This window comes from Miniopterus natalensis, chromosome 1, assembly GCF_054644295.1.
Source record: "Miniopterus natalensis isolate mMinNat1 chromosome 1, mMinNat1.hap1, whole genome shotgun sequence".
In the NCBI taxonomy this organism is placed as follows: Eukaryota; Metazoa; Chordata; class Mammalia; order Chiroptera; family Miniopteridae; genus Miniopterus; species Miniopterus natalensis.
The window spans coordinates 22686149-22706239 of NC_142081.1; the positions used below are offsets into that span (position 1 = coordinate 22686149).

The following is a 20091-nucleotide window of genomic DNA, read 5'->3' on the forward strand; positions in this document are numbered from 1 at the left end:
GTTCATTTCTGCCTTTTTGCCCATTAATATTTGCTTTCTGTACTCAGGTGCTCCTACGCTGGGTGTGTAGATATTTACAACTGTTACATACTCTTCTTGGGCTGAGCCCTTCATCGTTACGTAATGTCCTTCTTTGTCTCTTTTTACAGTCTTTGTTTTAAAGTCTATTTTGTTTGAGTATTGCTACCCAGCTTTCTCTTTGGGTGGCAGTACTCCTATCAAACAAACTAGACTTTTTTTTTTTCCATCCCTTCACGCTCAGTCTGCATCTTTTGATCTGAAGTGAGCCTCTTGTAGGCAGCATAGAGATGGGTTTTGTTTATTTTTATCCATTCAGCCAATGTCTTTTGATTGGAGCACTGAGTCCATTTACATTTAAATTAGTTATTGATAGATATGTACTTACTGCCATTTTGTTAATTGGTTTTCTTTGATTGTTCCTGTAGCTTTTCTGTTTTGTTTTTTTTTTCCTTCTCTTGATCACTTTCCTGTGGTTTGCTGATTTTCTTTAGTGTTATGTTTGGGTTCCTCTCTATTTTTTGTATATCTTTGGTAGGCTCTTGGTTTGTGGTTATCATGAAGTTCATATATATTGACCTATATCTATTTTAAACAGTGTATTTAAAGCTGATAGGCATTTAAGTTCAAACACATTTGAAAAGCACTACATTTTTACTCCCCCCCTCCACACTTTGTTTCCAACATTCTAGATCTTTTTGTTTTATGTGCCCCCTAACTACTTATTGTAGAGTGGACTTTGATATTTATTTTTCTTTTAACCTTCATACTAGCTTTTTAAGTGGCTGATTCACTGCCTTTACTATATACTTCCCTTTATTAGTGAGATCTTTTCTATCACACATTTTCTTATTTCTGGTTATGGCCTTTCCTTTTCCACTTAAAGAAGAACCATTAAGATTTCTTGTGAAGTTGATTTAGTGGTGATGAACTCCTTTATTTTTTACTTGTCTTGGAAACTCTCTCTTTCAATTCTCAATGATAACCTTGCTGGTAGAGAGTATTCTAGATTGTAGGTTCTTTCCTCTCAGCACTTTAAATAGATCCTGCCTCTCCCTTCTGGCCTGCGAAGTTTTTGCTGAGAAATCAGCTGATGGGCTTTAGGGATTTCCCGTTTATGTGAAAATAAAAATTTTGTTGCCTTCAAGATTATTTTTAACTTTCGCCATTTTAATTATAATACATCTTGGTGCGGGTCTCCTTGGGTTCATCTTGTTTGGGACTCTGTGCTTCCTGGACCTAGATGTCAGTTTCCTTCCATAGGTTAGGGAAGTTTTCAGCCATTATTTCTTCAAATAGGTTTTCTGCCCTTTTCTCTCTCTCATTTCCTTCTATTACACCAATAATGTAAATTTAGTGCACTTGATGTTTTCCCAGAGGTCCCTTAAACTATCCTAATTAAAAATTTTTTCCCCCTTTTTGCTGTCTAGTTGGGTGATTTCTACTTTTCTGTCTTCTGGGTCACTAATTTGTTCTTCTGTATCATCTAACCTGCTGTTGATTCCCTTTAGTGTACTTTTCTTGCAGTTATTATATTCTTCAGCTCTGATTTTTTTGTTTTTTTCTTTTAACTTTTTGTTAAAGTTTGCACTGTGTTCCCCCAATCTCCCAAGTTTGGTGAGCATCCTTATGACCATTACTTTGAATTCTCTATCAGGTCACTTATCTCTGTCTCTGGGCCTTTTTCTGGTTTTATTTTCTTTTTCCTTCATTAGGAACATATTTCTTTGTCTCCTTATTTTGTTTGACTTTCTGTTTTTGTTTCTATTAATTAGATGAAACAGCTACCTCTCCTGATCTTGAAGGAGTAGCCTTGTGTAGGAGTGACCTCTGTGTAGGCTGTGTACCAGGTGGCTCCAGCTGGCCGAGTGCAACTGAAGTGGGCACCCTGGTGCCAAGGGTACCTTGGCAGGCCAGCTGGCTGGAGCTGGAGCAGGTGCAGGGTAGAGCAGTTTTATGGCTGTGCCCAGGGGCAGGTGAGTCTGCACAGGGGCCCCTCATGATAACCCTCCTTACTGCAGGTTGCTCCATTGGGGTAATGTTCCCGCAGTTACTGTGCCTCCATCTCTCCTACCCTTCTCTGTGCGCGCTCTCTCTCAATCATTTGTTGTGCAGAAGCTGTTCCGTCAGCCCTCGGTGGTTCTTCAGGAGGGAAATGATCTGTATGTAGGTATATGTTTGCTCTGTTCATGGGAGGAGGTCTTTCTACTCTGCTATATTGAACCCTCCTCTAAGTAAATATTTCTTAAGTTTTGGGCAGGTACGAGGGCAGTAGGGAGATGCTGGTTGGCTAGAAAGTTTGAGGTTGGCTAGGTTCTTGAAGGTTGGGGTAAGCTGACTGCCCTGAACTTGGAAGTCAGTGGCTGGAATTCAGCTCTCCCAGTCTGGAACCAGGTCCCAGTCTTTCAACCCGTGTGGCCACACACATGGGCCTGGCTAGTGGTTCTTCCACTGCCATCCTAGGTCCTGCTTCCTCAGCAGCACTGTCATCCAAACTATCAGCCCCCAAAGTCACCAAGGTCATTCCTTGCTGACTTGGTACCTAATCTCATACCATTAATGGTGAGTGGTAAGGACACTCTAATCTGTCCAGGTAACATAGGAGTTAAAATAGTCAAGTGGCAGAGAGTTTCATGCAAAACGGGCTCTAAATTTTCTTTTCAGTAAAAATGAAAAAAAAATAATAATTCTTTTTTACCTAACTACAAGGTGCTCTGGGGTCACCTAACCTGTCAAAATAATAACTCAGGTATCTGGACATAGTTAAGTGCCTTGCACTGTGGTATTTATTTCTTTTAGTTATTAATGGGTATGGTTATCTTCCCATTACCCCTATTCTCCAAAAGCCCTGCTTCTAAATTATCACCTGAGAAATTGTAAAAAATATAAATTCTAAGCCCCCACCCCAGACTTGCTGAATTACACATCCTGGGGATGTGGCTGAGGGACCTGTGGTTTAGCAAACCCTTCAGGTGATTCTGGAACAAGCTCGAGTTTGAGTCACTGGTTCAAAATCTAAAGCTGACCGGCTATTTCGTGTCAGAACTCGCCTGTGCCAATGGCTACTTTTCCGCACTTGAATACTTGTGACTGGTCAGCAAGGTGTTTAAAAAATTACTTAATGTAAGTGCTGACATGAGTTATTTTGTGACCAGTCAGCAAGGTGTTAAGCACAGTGGACGAGCTCATCTGGCTGTTCCATCCACACTCTGTTATTATGTCAGGACTCTCCGAGGAAAACCACATAAAAGCCTTAACATATTGGAGGAGAATTTCCAGTCACAGGCTTTGCGCATATGATTCCATTTAATCCTTAAAACAGTATGTATGTAAGGCTGTTACTATTTCACCAGATAAGTAAACCAAGCTCAAAAATATTAGCTCATTTACCTAAAGAGGCAGTGCTACATAATGGCTGAGTCCCAGTCTAAGTCAAACGTCTCTCTCGCTCTCTTTTAAATCAGAGAATAACAACTCTGTATGGACAGATCATTAGTGGCATCGTTCATATGGGGAAAAAGAATTCATCACTGTATTATTCTTCAAAAAAAAGTTTGTGTTTAACCACGCCAAGTCTTGACCGGATGTGTGTTCCTGACCAGGGTGTGCCATCTTGCGCTTTCATCTCAATTTGTTCAATTTGGGGAAGCAGCGCCAGACTGTTGCTGGAATCTATCTACTGTGAGACTGCAACCTGTTCAGGTCATCGTTCCACATTCAACTAGAGGCAACTGGCTTAAGCTTGCTGGGCCTGTTTCCTTTGCCCTTGGACTAGCATTTTTATTCCAATCTGAAGAGTTATTAATCCAACCCAACCCAATCTGTTTGAAAGTGGCAGGGGATCTGGAGTGCAACCAGTTGGCCCCTCCAGTCACCTCCTGAATGAGGCTCCTCCATCACTGTAGCCAATGGTACCTTCTCCCAGGAACCCCAACCCATGACCTAGTCCTTCAAAAGTAGCGTAAAACCCCCCCAAACCAGGGAAGAATCATGTCTAAACAGACCTTTTAAGCTTGCTAATCAGACTATCTTGTGGCATCTAGAGTTACCCTGTGTTGTTAATTCTAGAATCTGTAGAATTGTTGGACCAATTAAAAGGAAGAAACTCGACTGTTAGCTCTCAATTAGCTGCACCACCAGAGAGGAACTGTGATATGGTAGGTTTCACAATTTTGTTCCATTTGGCTTTGGAATGCATTATTTTTTCAGTAGATTAACTTTTCTAATTATATTTTGCACAGCCTAATATTAACTGGCATTTGTATTTCCTAAGCACACAACATCTAACATCGAGAGTTGGGAGACGCAGTAGAGATGGTCCAAAAATGTGCTGGGCTCAGGGACTGACAATGTTGTTGTTATGGAAAACCCACACATGGATAATGAAGAGAGAACTAATTATAAAGTGCTCTACAAATATTAAATCTTAAGCAGAGAAGGCAAATTAGGAATTCTCTATGGACATGTGAACAAAGTAAAAAAGCTTATTAAAATTCTAAAAGGGACAGAAACTTAGAAGAATCATCTTTTGTGTTAGTGGAGCCTGATGGAAAGATGAGGCTGCAAGGAGGGTCAGTGCGTTACTGGGTGGTCTTTCAAACAAGAAAACCTCAAGCAATAACACCGATGCGTTTTAAAAGAGCGTTTAAAATGAATTTTATTGTTTGACTTTTACAAGTAGTCTTTAAAGGCTTCAAACAAGAACTCTGTTGCAAAACTCTAATAAATAGCTTGCCCCAAGTCCCCGAACAAAATGTAAAACAAAGTAAAAACTAAACTCAGAAGGATAAGCAAGCCTTCAGAATGCTTAAACACTAGTGAGATTTCTCACTTATAAAGAGATATCAGGCCGCGTACAATCTCCTTCACACACGTCAGAAAGAGACAACTGAGTTCTTTACAAAGCACTCTGACATCTTTCCATTTCCATGATAGCAATGTCACCAGAAAAAAAAATCCCATGGAGAAATCACAATCAGAAACGAAACTGTAGCATAAAAGTCTGAGGGTGGGGGTGGGGGAGGGGAGAGGAACATCCACTCGGTTTCTTTCAGGGATGGCGAGAGGAACAAGGTGGGATAACTCGGGGGCAGGGAACGTCCAAGCAGATGACACTAGATTGCTGCACGTTCCCCCTGAAAGGGCAAAGGTGTCAGTTAGTGACAGTTATAAAGGCTAGAAACAGGGCCACCAGGGGCTCCCCTGGGGCCCCTCATCACTGGGGGGCCCAGTGTCTCTGTGCTCTGCAGGACCCAGGGCCTTGGAACAGCAGCCAGGCGCCCAAAGCAGCTGCATCACTAGACAGGAGGAATAGCACATGGACCATTTCTGCAGCAGGCTCCTTGGTGGGCACGGGAGGATGCAGAAAGTGCCGTGCTTCAGCTGCACACGGGACATGCAGGTTTCAGAAGCCCATTCTACCACCAGTCATTGCTCCTAAGAAGCAAGTATTAAAATTCACAATTTAGCATCCATTTTTCCTAGTTACAAATACCGGTAAAATCCTGGTTTCAAGACAAGGATTTATTATCTTTTTAATATGGTCATTTTGAGAAACCTAAAAATACAATGATTTTGCTGCATTTTCATCTTTTAAAAATCTCAAACACTATCTTTTGGCCAAAATGCATACAGATAACATTTTAGGTTGAAGGAATTCTGAAACCAATGAATGTTTGGAGCCAGGAAGCTGCAGAGAGACTGATTCCAATTTGGTGGGATTCACTTGAGCCAAACAGAAAGGGCTCTAGCTCTGAGGAGCACACAGCGCCTGGGACCATCTCCCTGGGGAAAGGAAGAGGGGGAAGGACATCACAATGCAGGACTGGGAGGGCGTGGCCTGCAGGCACCGCCTCCGCCTCCGCCTCCGCCTCCGCCTCCGCCTCCGCCTCCCTCGGGCTCACTGCTTTGCTACTTGTTAAAGAGCCCATCCTGCTAACCTCTGCAGGACAGGTACAGACAGCCCTGCTCATGCACAAGTCGGTCAAGAGAGGTAGGACCCTCCCTCCCCAGGCATTTTAGGAATGAAGGTCAGGAAATGCCCCTCCTCTCCTGAAATAAACAATTTTTAAAAACTTTTCTTTTCCTAGGAACAATGACATTTGCCAGGGTAATGAGGGAAAGCTTGGGTTACCTGAAATAGTTAAGAGCTGATGGAAATAGAGGCAGGCGGGCCCGGGGAACCTTGTCCTAGGCCCAGTTTCTTTTAAAATACATAACAGATAAAGATATTGTGCAAAAAAATAAAGACATTCACATTTTAGCAGTTAAACTTTATTTTACTTTTTAAAATTTTTACTTTTTTGTTTTTCTTTTCTACAAAAGGCAGATAATGATTGTTGATCTGCAATTGTGTTGTGTGTCTACCCCCTGAAAGAGGGCCGAGTAGGCAGGGAGCTGAGGAGGGAGGTCTGAGAACACGCTCAACGGCACAGCTAGGGGCTCCCAAGCCACCTCCAGGCCCCCAGGCCCCTCTCCTGGCCGCCTCCGCCTCCCTAGCTCATGTCTATGGTGTTGAAGACCCACTCCGTGAACTTCTTCAGCTTGTCGGAGGCATTCTGGGACTCCTCCTGCAGCCTCAGGTTGTCCTCTCGCAGGTGCTGCACTTCTGCCTGGAGGTGGGCTTTGTCTTCTTTTTCCTGAGAGGCAGAGCAGAAAAGGGCTGAGCACCGTGCCCCACCTGGCCGGCTGCTAGGAAGATGGCTACAGGTCTGTCCGCACCCTCCGCCCGTGTCCACTCTTCCTGCCACTAAACATCTGTAAACAGGCCTGGTTCTGGGGGTTTAGATACTCTCACCCGGGGGACAGGACTTCAGAGATTCACTACAGGTTCATTCTGGAATGTAAATAATGTGTATTTTAATGTCTTTGTTAACAAGGACTGCCTTAAATTTTGGTGGACTGTTTTGGTGGTTGCTGTCTTAATACAGTCACAGCCGCTCAAGAAACAAAACAAGATGTGGGTCTCTGGGCATGAAAGCGTGAATCACGATGACAACATGTGCTTCTGGGCTACTGGCCCATCATACAAGGGGTGGGGAGGCCAGGAGAGGGCTCCGAGGGCTGGCTGAGGCTCAAAGGCTTCCACGAAAGGGAGCAACTGAAGGTCCCCTCGCATTACCTGTGTCAGGGGAAACTGAGGTCCATGTAGCCGCTCCCCGCTTATTCCACTAACACTACTTTAAAGGGGCCGCGTGCCCTGAGAATACGCGATTACCTTCTTCAGATCTTCCCGAAGCATCTTCAGCATCCCTTCCAGCTGGTCCACTTTGGAAGCCAGAGTGGGAGAGGAGTCTTTGCTGCTGGGAACAAGAAACAGTCCAGGTTGGCAGGCGCAGCCAGGGCTGGGCTTGCTTGGCTTTTTTAAAAAATGAGGCAGCTGTATTTGTGACACAGTGTTCAACATCAAATTACTCAGGATGGCAACCCAGTGTGCACTGTCACTTTCAAAAAGAAAATGGTCACTTCAACAAAAGGCTATACAAGCGGGAACTACCGCTGGTCGACAGCTTCCTTTGTTAAAGATGCTGCATTTTCGTGATGAAAGAATACAGGACAATAAGCGAACATGGTCTCCTTGCAGCTAGAGGTGCTTTCCGGCAGGCGCACCTGTGGGGCAGGGAAACGATGCCTGTGTCTGCGGTAGGTTTAAGAGACGGAGAAGGGTGGGTGGGGGGGGGACACACACGCAAGTTTCCCCCCTTGGGCAACCAGGAGAGGGCAGGTCTCCGGTTCCCAGAAAATAGTCCATGACCACGATCCAGCTGCAGGTAAGTTACTGGGCTCACGTCTTAAAAACGATATATAAATATCTTTATTTTTTTAAAATACGATTACACATTTCAAAATCTTGTCAGTCCACCCTAATGTCTTACAGTCTTTGCTATTGTGGTCAACAAGCTAGACACACAATTTCCTGATTTTCTCCCATTTTATTTATGTACAAATAACACCATGCTGGAGGAGTAAAAGAGGGGGAGTTAGAGGAGAAGGCCAGCCACCTGGCTCTACAGATGACATGCTGGGCAAGGGCTGATGACCCCCGGCACCCCTTGACCTGAATTCCAGCTGCGCCAAGATTTCAAGTGAGTTCTCTCCAGGCAAACTTCAGAGCCATGCAACCAAGAACTTAAAGCCTTCCAGTGGGAGACTGCAGCTGCCTCTTCCCAGAAGTCAAAGGGGAAGAGGTAGTGACTCTGAATTTTCGGAACCATGAAATAAAAGGTATTCCTTACTTTAAAAATCAAAGTTTGAGTTCGAATTCCTGACCTAAAATGAGCTGTGTCTGTTGTCTTCTGCTAATCCTAGAGCTATAACAAGTTCAAAAGGCAAAAAAATTCACATTGGTATGTAGTGTCAGAGGCTGCGAATTAATGCAATGATGATGATCTTGAAACTTCTAAGACAGAACAACCAATTAAAAGCTGACCAGTGGATTTTCCAAGGTAATGGTCATCTGTGAACACAACCACACAATATGGTGCAGCAAGCTGGCCGGGTTTGGGTGAGCTCAAGGCCAAAGACATGGAAAAGTAAGTGGTGCTGAACAGTCACTAAGGAGGGTGGGGGTGTCCTGCACCAGACACCCAGACACCCTCTGCTTCCGGCAGGGCTGATGCAGCCACCGCAGGTTGGCAGGACAGAAGCAACTCGTAACAGCCGATCTTGACTCCCAGAGGTTTGCAAAATGAATTCTGTGCCTGGGTGCACACTGAGAATTTTCAAAAATGTATTTAACTCCATTTGCATTTGTTCATCCACAATGAACAAAGAAAAAGAGCCAATCATCACCTTCCTCTTATTCTACAAAGGTTTAAGAACTGTTCAACAATCCTTCCTCAGGAGACTGGACTTTGCTCACTCAGACTCTCTTTGGTGACCCTGTCCTAAGAAGGAATGTTCGGGGCTCCACTGCCCCTAACATGCAGTTTTAAAGTTGTCAATAGCCAAACTAACTGCCGTTCTCCCAGCTGTCCAATGGTGACAGGGAAGGCAGTGTCTGTCCATTACACTCATGACAAATGATCCCTTACTCTTACACTGTGTGCAAATAGTGCCTCCTTACAAACTTGCTCTGGAATGTCTTCAAGCACAAGCCTACAGTATGTTTGTCAACCTATACCTACCTCACTTTGCCTGTTATTGTCTGTTTCTGGTCAGAAACAGACGATAAATACCTGGACTCTTAGCCATCCTCAAAAGGTTCTAAGGCAGGGCTGGGGAACCTTTTCTCTGCCAAGGGCCATTTGGATATTTATAACATCCTTTGTGGGCCACACAGAATTATCAACTTAAAAATTAACTATGAAAAAAGCTCCTAAATTTATTGAATTTCGAGTTCTGCCTGTGGTTGCCTTGGTAAGGCCAGACCAAATGATTTCTCGGGCATATATGGCCCATGGGCCAGACGCTCCCCAGCCCTGAAGGGAAGACGTTTCACACTGACGAGACTACTCTGCATCACGGATGCTTACTACATGCTCCACGCTGGCTGCCGAGATGCTCTAACATACACTAAGTCCTCATTTAATGTCTCACATAGGTTTTGCACTTTTAAGTGCATTCAACAACCAATTTTACAGCAGGCTGATTGACATAACCGAGTTATGTCAATCCCATCAACGTTACAACACAAGGATGTTACTCAAGGACCTCTGGTGTAATAATGTCATACAAGTATCTGGTATCCTCCCCACTTGAAACAGAGGGGAAGAGTCAGCCTCTGCACCCTCAAGCAGGAGTCAAAGTCCATGTTCTTAACTCATAAGAAAATCCTCTGGGTCTCAGTCACTGCTTATTTATCTCACAATCGTAACTACCCCGGTGACCGGATCTCGTGCAGGTCTGAAGCAGTAGGCTGCGGAGACACAGGCATGTTTATTAGCGTGACCAACAAGATGGCTGCAGAAGAGATTCAAGGACTAACTGCACAGGCATCTGGGAATATTCTAGGGCAAATGATTCTCCTTACCTTACCACTAATCCCAAGGGTATAAGTATATATCGACATTAAACAACAAAGAATATTTGTGATTACAACTTTAAGTCATCAAGCACACAGTTCAGCCGTGTTTACAGTATTTAGTTACAAAGCGTTCCAACTAAAAGGAAGGGCCTGGGCCTGGCCCTGCGGGGGTGAGCTCCACCCAGCTCATCCACGGGGCCTCCATCTCCTCCTTCCCACATCTGCTGGCAGCGTAGGTGACCTGTGTGCAGAGTGGGAACCTCACCACTGGGTGACCTACCTGCCGTAGGACTTCATCTGGGCCAGGGCCTGGTCCTCAAGCTGGTCGCTGTTGGATGCAGCACTCAGGGGGCGATGGTTTTCATCACTAGCAGCAAAGAATGAGGCTCTCTGGACTGGAAAGGAGGTGAGAAACCACTCAGTGTTTGGAAACATGCTGGGCCCTGTCAGAGTCAACAAGTGGCCCACAGTGACATCCAGACAGTGTGCAGGGAAGCGCTGCAAACCCACCTCCCGCCCTCATAGGAAAAGTTGCCGTGTTAAGCTGTGACAGGATAGCAGCACTGTGACTATCCTTTAAAAAATAGTTGTGAATCCATTTTTATAGTTTTCTCTTGCTTATCAGAGTAGCATTCTGCTCAATGCTTCCCTGGAAGCAGGAGTGTGCCACATTTCCAGACCAAGGCTTTCCACCCGGTGATGACATCCAGTGCATCGGAGAGCTAGCACGGAGCTGCTTGACTCCTGAAGTGTTTTCCACAGGCCACCTTGGTGGGCTGTAGCCTAAGTCCACACCGCATGTGCCTCAAAGCATACCAACTGGAAACTCAAGCCGGGAAAACAATCACATTTTTAAAAAACTCCCATCAGAAACACAGAACTTCTACCATTTCATATATAAATGTATGTAACACATATTTACATATATATGAGAACGGCCAACCAATTGAAATTTAGAGTCATGTTAGCCTGGGGCTGCTGTTGGCTAACATGGGGCTACCTTGCTGACTGCCTCATGGTGGCCTGACTTCTGAATTCTGTGGCCTAATCAGTTTCTCCTGAAAACTGGAGCCTGTCTGAATAGCTACTTTCAATTCTTCAGGGAAGAGCAATAAAGTGCCCCACCCCCCAAAAGAAATCATCCCCTATCATCCTCGTTTTATGAGGAACTGCTTACTAATAGCAAAATGATGCTATTTTGGAATGATGATCTTAGAATGAAGTCGGTCTATCCCAAAAAAGGCACCTGACAATCAACGTCAGCACCCAACAGCACTTGTAGTTACATACATCAGCACCATCTAAGGACCACTGGCCTAGAGTGAGCACACAGCCAGGGGACTGGCATGGGAGCAACGCAGACAGAAAACGTGCCACCTCCCTTGGGAGGGATGAATGAGAAGGGCAAAGGGAGCTCCTTGAACCTGTTGGGACAGGCGGGCCCAGCAGGCCCAGCATCCTAACAGATCCAACTGTGCCGTAGCAGTGATATCTTTACCACGTGATGACCATGTTCTTTTCACCCGGGTGCCAGCTGGGACCCCCTACCACCTGCCCTGCCCACATACAGGAAGGAAGGCATCCAGTTATGAATTCCTAAGCAGAGGAAACACCAGGCTCCACCTGACTGAATCAGAGGATGAGAGCCCCTGCTCAGCAACTGTGAGCTCAGCTGGCTCCTGGCTGTGCTGGTGACCTGAAGGTGCTGTCACTGTGTCCAGAGATGCAGATTGAGCAGGGACTGATCAGAGCACTCCCACCGCAGCCTGACCCTGCCGAGGCCCGAGGTGTACTGTTCAATCTCCAGTGCACTCACCCTCATAGGCTTTGGCGGCATCCACCAAGTTGGACCAGTCCAAATCCGCAGCGGCGTCGGGCAGGGGCATCAGGCCGGGGTCGGGCATGGGCCTTCGGGCCTCCTGGACATCAGTGAGGGAGCTGTCCGAAGCCGAGAACTCTCCTGTGGGAAGACACAAAAGATCAGATACTTCTCATGCCCACAGGAGAACCACCCAAGAGCTTACCCATCTCCTGTTACCATGGTAGGTCTGTAAGTCACTTGGTACCTAGAATCAGTCTCTAGTGGAGCAGGTCATCAGTGGCCATTTCAAAGCTGAGTTCAACTACAAACTGGCTTCCTCCAGTCTTAAATCATTTTTTTATAACCTTCTACTATCTCATTTCCAACAGTGTGACTCATGGTGAAGTCAGTTTTTCACTGAGGCTACATGCCTGCTTTTGGGGGAGGTGTTTGTCCACAGTGGGGTCCAGGGCAGCTCCCGCATCTCGCTTTTCCTCACAATCAAGAGATTCGGGCTGGAGAAAGAGGCACCTTTCCTTCCCAAGGACAAAATAAGCAGCTCCTGGGGTCAGTTCTGGGTTACAAAAGTCCAACATCCTGAGTCCCTTCTAAGGTGACAATTTTTTAAATACAACTACTGAGGCATGGTAACAGCTAACCGTTGCTTAGCCTGGGCAGGGAGGAAAGGTGGAGCTGCGAGTGCCATCCGAGGGTGTGCTGGTGGGGCTCAAGCTCATGATGCAGAGACAGAGAGGGAGGACTGTGGGGCTCAAGAAATGCAAATGCTCTCAATAGGGCAGGAGGGGGAGTGGAAACAGGGCAGGGTGTGCAGAGTCACGAGAAGGGTGCCTCAGAATGTGACAGTGATACTAACAGCCAGGCAGACACAGAACCAACAGTGATGGGCTCAGCTGAAATGTGCCAGCGACTCCAGGAATACCTGCTTACAAGGAGTTAAAAAATTTCGTCAATTATGAAGGCCTGGTAAACCAGGGTATATTTAGTGCTTGTTTCCCTTTCAAATTACATGGAGAACTGCTCTGTAGTGCAGCTGCTAGTTATTAATGTGCTTAAAATTAGCAAAATTATGAGTAAATGGAAATCAACAAATACTGCCAGATATTAATGCTCAGTTCTATTTAAACTTGCTCCCACCAGAGGTAAGTAGGTGGAGCAGACAATTTTGTGTGTCAGTCATAACCCTCTGCCCTTTTGTATCTGGGGCTCAAATTAACATATGGGGGGAAAAGAAGTGACCTCTCCCCATTGCCCACACATGTCAGTGGTATTCCCACAAAACGAGGCCAGGGTAACAACGACTGCTTGGTTTGGGACATGGGATCAAGGTGCTGCTACTTGACTCTCAGGAAAGCAAGAGGTAATGGGCAGGTGCTCAGAGGAGGAGACTTATTCATTCTAGTTATCAGGGCCAGGCCTTTACCCCCAGGCTCCATTGACTGAATGATGGCTGTGGATGGTTCTCTGGGCTGATGTCTTAGAATGGAAGCTTCTAGAAGACAGGGCCTACACTGACAGACATGTGCATAGAGGCCTTCACAAAGGTTTAAGGAAGTGCAGGGAAGTTAGAGAAGCACACAAGGCAGGCAGAAAGTTAGGGTAGCAATGGAATTCAGGGGATAGTGGCCCCAATGTGGGGACAGAAAGGGAGAAAGCTCTCTGGCAATATTGGGTCACTACCAGGAGGTTTTTTCTGAAGTCTGGATGGTAAAAAGTAGACACTTCCTGTGTCAGATTTGGTTCTTTGGGGATAAGCTCCTGGAGCAAAGAGAAATAAAATTCAAGCTGCAGCTGGATGGGGGAGGGGGGAGAGGAGGCTGACACAATCTTTAAGTGGTGCCTGCAGGGTGAGAGGGGGGAACGGGAAACAGGGAGCAGGGTGGAGACGATGGAGGAACGTCCATGTGAGTGGGCTGAGAGCTCACAAAAGATGCAGGGAGAAAGCCAACCAGGCGAGCAGCAGTTCAAATAAAGTGCCACTCCAAGAAGCAGCAGAAGGAAAAGGAACGTGGGAACGAATGGACAAAGAATTCCAAGAAGGAAATAAAGGGTCGAAGGGAGGTGGGGTTACAGCTGCATAAATAAACAATAAGCGGGAACACAGGCTCCAAACAGGTACCTGCTGTGCTGGGTCACAGTGGGGAGCAGGTATGGAACCCTGAAATGGAGGGGGACAGAGAGAGGAAAAAAAAACAAATTTAAACCCATAATCCCAGAATATGGCCCTTCATAAAACTGGGATCGAGTTAGGTCCCAGGGCAAACAAGACCATGAACCAAAGGCAAGAGCATGGAGGTACCTTGTCATCAATACGCCTTTTCCTAAAATACTTGCTTGCTCATTGAATGAATGAAAGAAGCAACAAACAAGTGGTTGACCCCACAGGCAATAATCCTCACAGTCTGGGAAAGACAGAGAACAATGGCAAGCGTGGTTCTCACAGTGGCTGGAGGGAGGCAGTGGATACAGTGTCTAAGAAGTAACTAAACTACTGTTAGTCAAATTTTCCCAATCTGGTAAAAATAATTATTCTCAAAATAAACCTTTGTGTTCAAATTCAAATTCATCAGGTCATTAGGAAGGTCTGGAAATCTGTATTTTTAACAAAGACCTGATAGGGCAGCTTTTACAACACATCTGGTGCCCAGGTTTTTGAGGCTGTCATCTGGGGGAGGTTCTGGATCTGATGGCCAGGGGGCCTTGCATTCCTGTGTCCTCTGGGACTGTCACAATCAGAGAGAAAGTTCTTGACAGTCCATCACCACCAGGGCACTGCACAGACAGCAGACTGAAACAATCTCCAGTCCTTCTGTGAAAGAGGCTTATGTGTTTGTTCAGATTTGGCCTAGGGGAAGGTTCAGAGTTGGCACACAACTAGGGCCTGGCCTATGACAGGGCTCTCAGGGAACAAAGGCTGGTGGATGCCATCTTGTTTTTCTTCCTCACTCCAGCTTACCAGTATCTCCCGAAAGAAGTTTACACACTCATCTGGCATCTTGATTTTGTGACTGCTGCCCAGGTGGCACGTCTAGATGGCCTGGTTCTGGAGACCAGCAGGGTTTATGCTTGCAGCCCCACAGGACTACATATATTTGCATACTTTAAAAGCTGCTGCCAGATGATCTGGCTTCCTATCAGCCTGAATATAAATACTAACTGAGACCCTCCCCTGTGGGAAACTGGCGGGGTCTTGGCACACCCTCAACTACGGGGGGTCACTAAAAATAAAGTTGGTTGCCTGGACATCACAAAGGTTTGAAAGAAAAGAGCTAGGGCAGAGATGAACACTAAGGTTCATCCCTTGCATGAGGCCACTCCTTTAAGACTTGGAGAAGTGGCTGTTTCTCCTAGTGTACAGAAACCAACACAGAGAGTCAAGGAAGGTAAAGAATCAGAAAAATATGTTCCAAACAAAAACAAGATAAACCCGCAAAAAAGGTTAATAAAATGGAGATAAGTTATTTACCTGACAAAGAATTAGAAATAAAGTTCATAAAGTTGTTCGCTGAACTTGGGAGAATGGATGAACGAAGAGACAGAAAACATAAGTACCAAAGAGAAGTCACATAGCTGAAGAATACAATAACCAAATTGAAAAACACAATGGAGGGGTTCAACAGCAGACTAGATGAAGAAGAGGACTGGTGAACTCAAAGACAGGGCAATGGAGCTCAATCAAGAGGAGCAAAAAGAAAAACAGGAACAAAATAGTGAAGATAGCTTAAGGGACTTATGAGACAACATCAAGTGGACCAACATTCACATTGTAAGAGTCCTGAAAGGAGAAAAGAGAAAGAGGGAAAAAACTTATTTGTAGAAGTATTGACTGAAAACTTCCCTAACCTGGGGAAGAAACAGACATACAGTTCCAAAATGTCAAGAGAGTTCTAAATAAGATGAACCCAAATGGACCCACACCACATTATAATTAAAATGTCAGAAGTGAAAGACAAGGAATTTTAAAAGCAGAAAGAGAAAAACAACTTGTTGGGTACAGGAGAGCACACATAAGACTACAAACAGATTTTCCAGCAGAAACTTTGCAGGTCAGAGAGCAGTGGCATGATATATTCAAACTCCTTAATGAAGAAACTTCCAACCAAGACTACACTCCTTAGTGAAGTTGTCATTCAGAATTGCAGAGAAAAAGTTTTCCAGACAAGCAAATGCTAAAGGAGCTCAACACAACTAGACTAGCCTTACAAGAAATGTTAAAGGGACATATTTATGCTGAAAAGAATGGGTACTAATTAAAGTATAAATTTCACTGGAAAAGGTAAATATATAAAAAGGCGGCAGATTAATCACTTATAAAACTAGGATGAAGGTTAAAAGTCAAAAGTAATAAAAATAACTATAACTATAAGAGACAAGGGATACACAAGATAAAACAATGTAAATTCTCATATCAAAAAACAAAATATTGGGGGAGAGAGTAAAAGTATAGTGCTTTAGAATGCATTTAAACTTAAGCTGTTAACAACTAAAAATAGGCTGTTATAAATGTAAGTTATTACATGTAAGCCTCCTGGTAACCACAAAGCAATAAAACCTACTGTAGACATACAAAAGATAAAGAGAAAGAAATCTAAGCATACCACTATATAACGTCATCAAACTACAAAGGAAAAGAGCAAGAAAGAAAGAACAGAGGAATTACAAAAAGACAGAAAACAATTAACAAAATGGCAGTAAGTACATACGTATTGATAATTACTTTAAATGTAAATACCCTAATGCTTATAAAAAAAGAAGACCCATCTACCTGCTGCTTATAAGAGACTCACTTCAGATGTAATGACATACACAAACTAAAAGTGAAGCGATGGAAAAAGATATCCCAGGCAAATGGAAACCTAAAGAAGGCTGGGATAGCTATACTGATATTAGATTAAAAGACAAAGGAGGGCATTACATGATGATAAAGAGGTCAACCCAACAAGAAGTTATAACATTTGTAACTATTTACACATTAATAGAGGAGCACCTAAATACATAAAGCAAATATTAGCAGACCTAAGGGAGAAATAGACAGCAATACAATAATAGTGGGGACTTTAATAACCCACTTACGTCAATGGATAGATCTCAGCCAATCAGAAAATCAATAAGGAAACACTGACTTTAAATGTCACATTAGACCTGATGGACTTTAATATATTAAAAATATTCTACCCAAAAGTGACAGAATACACATTCTTCTCAAGCACACATGGAACATTATCCAAGACAGAGCAGACATTAGGCTACAAAACACGTCAATGAATTTAAAAAGATTCAAATCATATCAAGCATCTTTTCCCACCACAATGGTATAAAACTTGAAATTACAAGAAGAAAATAAAAATCCGCAAATATGTGGAGTTTAAGCAACATGATACTGAATAACGAAGAGGTCAAAGGAAAATAAAAAGGAAAAAAAAATACCATGAAACAAATGAAAATGGAAATAAAACACCAAAACCAATGGGATGCAGCCAAAACAGTTCTAAGAAGGAAGTTCATAGTAGTAAAATGCCTACATCAAGAAACAAGAAAAATCTCAAACCACCTAATTTTACACCTCAAGGATTTAGAAACAACGACAAATGAAGCCCCAAATTAGGAGAAGGCAACAAATGAAACAGACTACAAAACAAAACAAAACCAGTAAAACTAAACTGGCTGTTTGCAAATACAAACAAAAGAAACAAAACTTTAGCTATACTCACCACACAAAAAAATAGAGGAGACGCAAATAAAATCAGAAATGAAAGAGGAGACATTACAACTGATACTACAGAAATAGAGAGGATCATAATAGACTACTATTAACAATCATACACCAACAAATTGGACAACCTAGAAGAAATGGATAAATTCCTAGAAACATAACCTACCAAGACTGAATCATAAAGAGACAGAAAATCGGAACAGACATATTACTAGTAAGGAGATTGAATCAGTAATCACAAACCTCCCCATAAACAAAAGTCCAGGACCACAGCGCTTTACAGGCAAAATCTATTAAACATTCAAAGAAGAATTAAAACCAACTTTCACAAACTCTTCCAAAAAAATGGAAGTGGAAGGAACAGTTCCAAACTCATTTTATGAGGACAGCATTTTTCTGATACTGAAACTAGACAGAGAAAAGAAAATTACAGGCCAATATCCTTGATGAACATAGATGCAAAAGTCCTCAACAAAATATTAGCAGGCTGAATTCAACAAGACATTGAAAGGATCATACACCACGATTAAGTGGGATTTATTACAGGAATGCAAGGATGGTTCAACATCTACAAATCAATCAATGTAATAACACTACATTAATAAAATAAAGTATAAAAACCATATGATCATCACAAGAGATGCAGAAAAAGCATTTGAAAAAATTCAACATCCATTTATGATAAAAACTCTCAACATAGTGGTTATAGGAGGAATGTACATCAACATAATAAAGGCCATATAAAATCCCACAGCTAACATCATACTCAGTGGTGAAAAGGTGAAAGCCTTTGCTCTAAGCTCAGAAACAAGACAAGGCTGCCCACTCTCATCACTTCTATTCAGCATAGTATTGGAAATTGTAGCCACAGCAATTAGACAAAAAAAAGAAATAAAAGGTATCCAAATAGGAAAAGAAGAGGTAAAACTCACTATTTGCAGATGACAGATAATATTAGAGAACCCTAAGGACTCCACCGTGAAACTTTAAATGAATTCAGTAAAGTTGCAGGATACAAAACCAATACACAAAATTTGTTGTGTTTCTATACACTAATAACAAACTATCAGAAAGAGAAATTAAGAAAACAATTCTATTTACAATGGCATAAATTTAACCAAGGAAGTAAAAGGCCTGTACTCTGAAAATGGTAAGACATTGGTGAAAGAAACTGAATACGGCACAAGTCAAATGGAAGGATATACCATGCTGGTGGACTGGAAGAACTAATATCATTAAGATATCTACACTACCCAAAGCAATCTACAAATGCAATGCAATTCCTAACAAACTACCAATAGCATTTCTCAAAGAACTAGAACAGACAATCCTAAAATTGGTATTGAATCACAGAAGACCTCAAATACTAAAGTAATTTTGGGAAAGAACAACAAAGTAATCTTGGAAAAGAAAAAAAATGTGGAAGCATCACATTTCCTGATTTCGAACTATATTACAAAGCTACAGTAATCAAAACTATAGTATTGGTATAAAAACAGACATATAACTCAATGGAATAGAAAAGAGTACAGAAATAAACGAACGCATATACGGTCAATTAATTCACAACATAGGAGCCAAGAACAGACAATGGAGAAGGGACAGTCTCTTCAATAAATGGTATTGGGAAAACTAAACCACCACATGCAGAAGAATGAGCCTGGACCATTCTTTTACACCCACAAAAACTAACTCATGATAGATTAAAGATTTGAATGTAAGAATGAGTTTTGGCAAGTATGTGGAGATAAGAGGAATCTTTGTGCACTGTTGGCACGGATGTAAATTGGTGTAGCCAGTACAGAAAACAGTATGGAATTTCCTCAAAATAAAACTACAATATGATTTAGCACTTCCACTTCTGGGTATTTACCCAAAGAAGGTGAAAACACTAACTTGGAGAGACAGAAAGCAACCCCATGTTCACCGCAGCATTATTTGCAATAGCTAAGATGTGGAAACAACCTAAGTGTCCACTGATGAATGAACCAATAAAGAAAATGTGGTATACATACAATGGAATATTATTCAGCCACAAAAAACAAAATCTTGCTATTAGCAAAAACATGCTGGACCTGGAGGGCACTGTGCTGAGAAAAGTCTGACAGAGAAAGTCATGAGGATGCAGTGTGGTGACTATAGTTAATAATATAGGGTGGGGCACAAGTAGGTTTATAGTTGGTATGTGAAAGTTTACTCTTGTATTATTATTAATTATTGTATTATTTTCTATACGACTGTAAACCTACTTTTGCCCCACCCTTTACTGTACTACATAGTTGAAAGTTGTGAGGGGAATAAATCTTCAAAGTTCTCACACAAAAATAACTTTGTAATTATGTATGGTGACAGATGGTAACTAGACTCATTGTGGTGGTCATTTTGCAATATAAACAAATATCAAGTTATTATGTTGAACACCTGAAACTAATATAATGTTATATATCAATTTTACTTTAATAGGAATAACACACACACACAGGCATCCCAGGTAACTCATGGTCTGGTGAGGTTGAACATCTGTACCCCGTGGTCTGGGATTACTGGTGAGAGGCTAAATGAGGGGCTGGTGAGCAG

At 42.9% G+C, this 20091-nt stretch overlaps 1 protein-coding gene across 10 annotated transcripts in view; it reads right to left on the reverse strand.

Moving 5' to 3' along the window:
• Nucleotides 1-5884: 5884 nt before the first annotated feature.
• The window catches only part of SIPA1L1 (signal induced proliferation associated 1 like 1), a 379703-nt gene continuing 365496 nt past the window's right edge, over nucleotides 5885-20091 (reverse strand). For 8 of the 10 annotated variants that reach the window (XM_016211888.2, XM_087819417.1, XM_016211887.2 and 5 more), the window contains 4 exons: nucleotides 11799-11942; nucleotides 10263-10377; nucleotides 7235-7319; nucleotides 5885-6656 (listed from right to left, as the gene is read on the reverse strand). In XM_016211888.2, coding sequence (XP_016067374.2) covers nucleotides 6513-6656; nucleotides 7235-7319; nucleotides 10263-10377; nucleotides 11799-11942 — 488 coding nt within the window. In that variant the 3' untranslated portion in view covers nucleotides 5885-6512. Of the gene's footprint in view, nucleotides 6657-7234; nucleotides 7320-7494; nucleotides 9875-10262; nucleotides 10378-11798; nucleotides 11943-20091 lie in introns of those variants that run through there. The other 2 variants (XM_087819424.1, XM_087819426.1) reach the window with 2 other exon arrangements.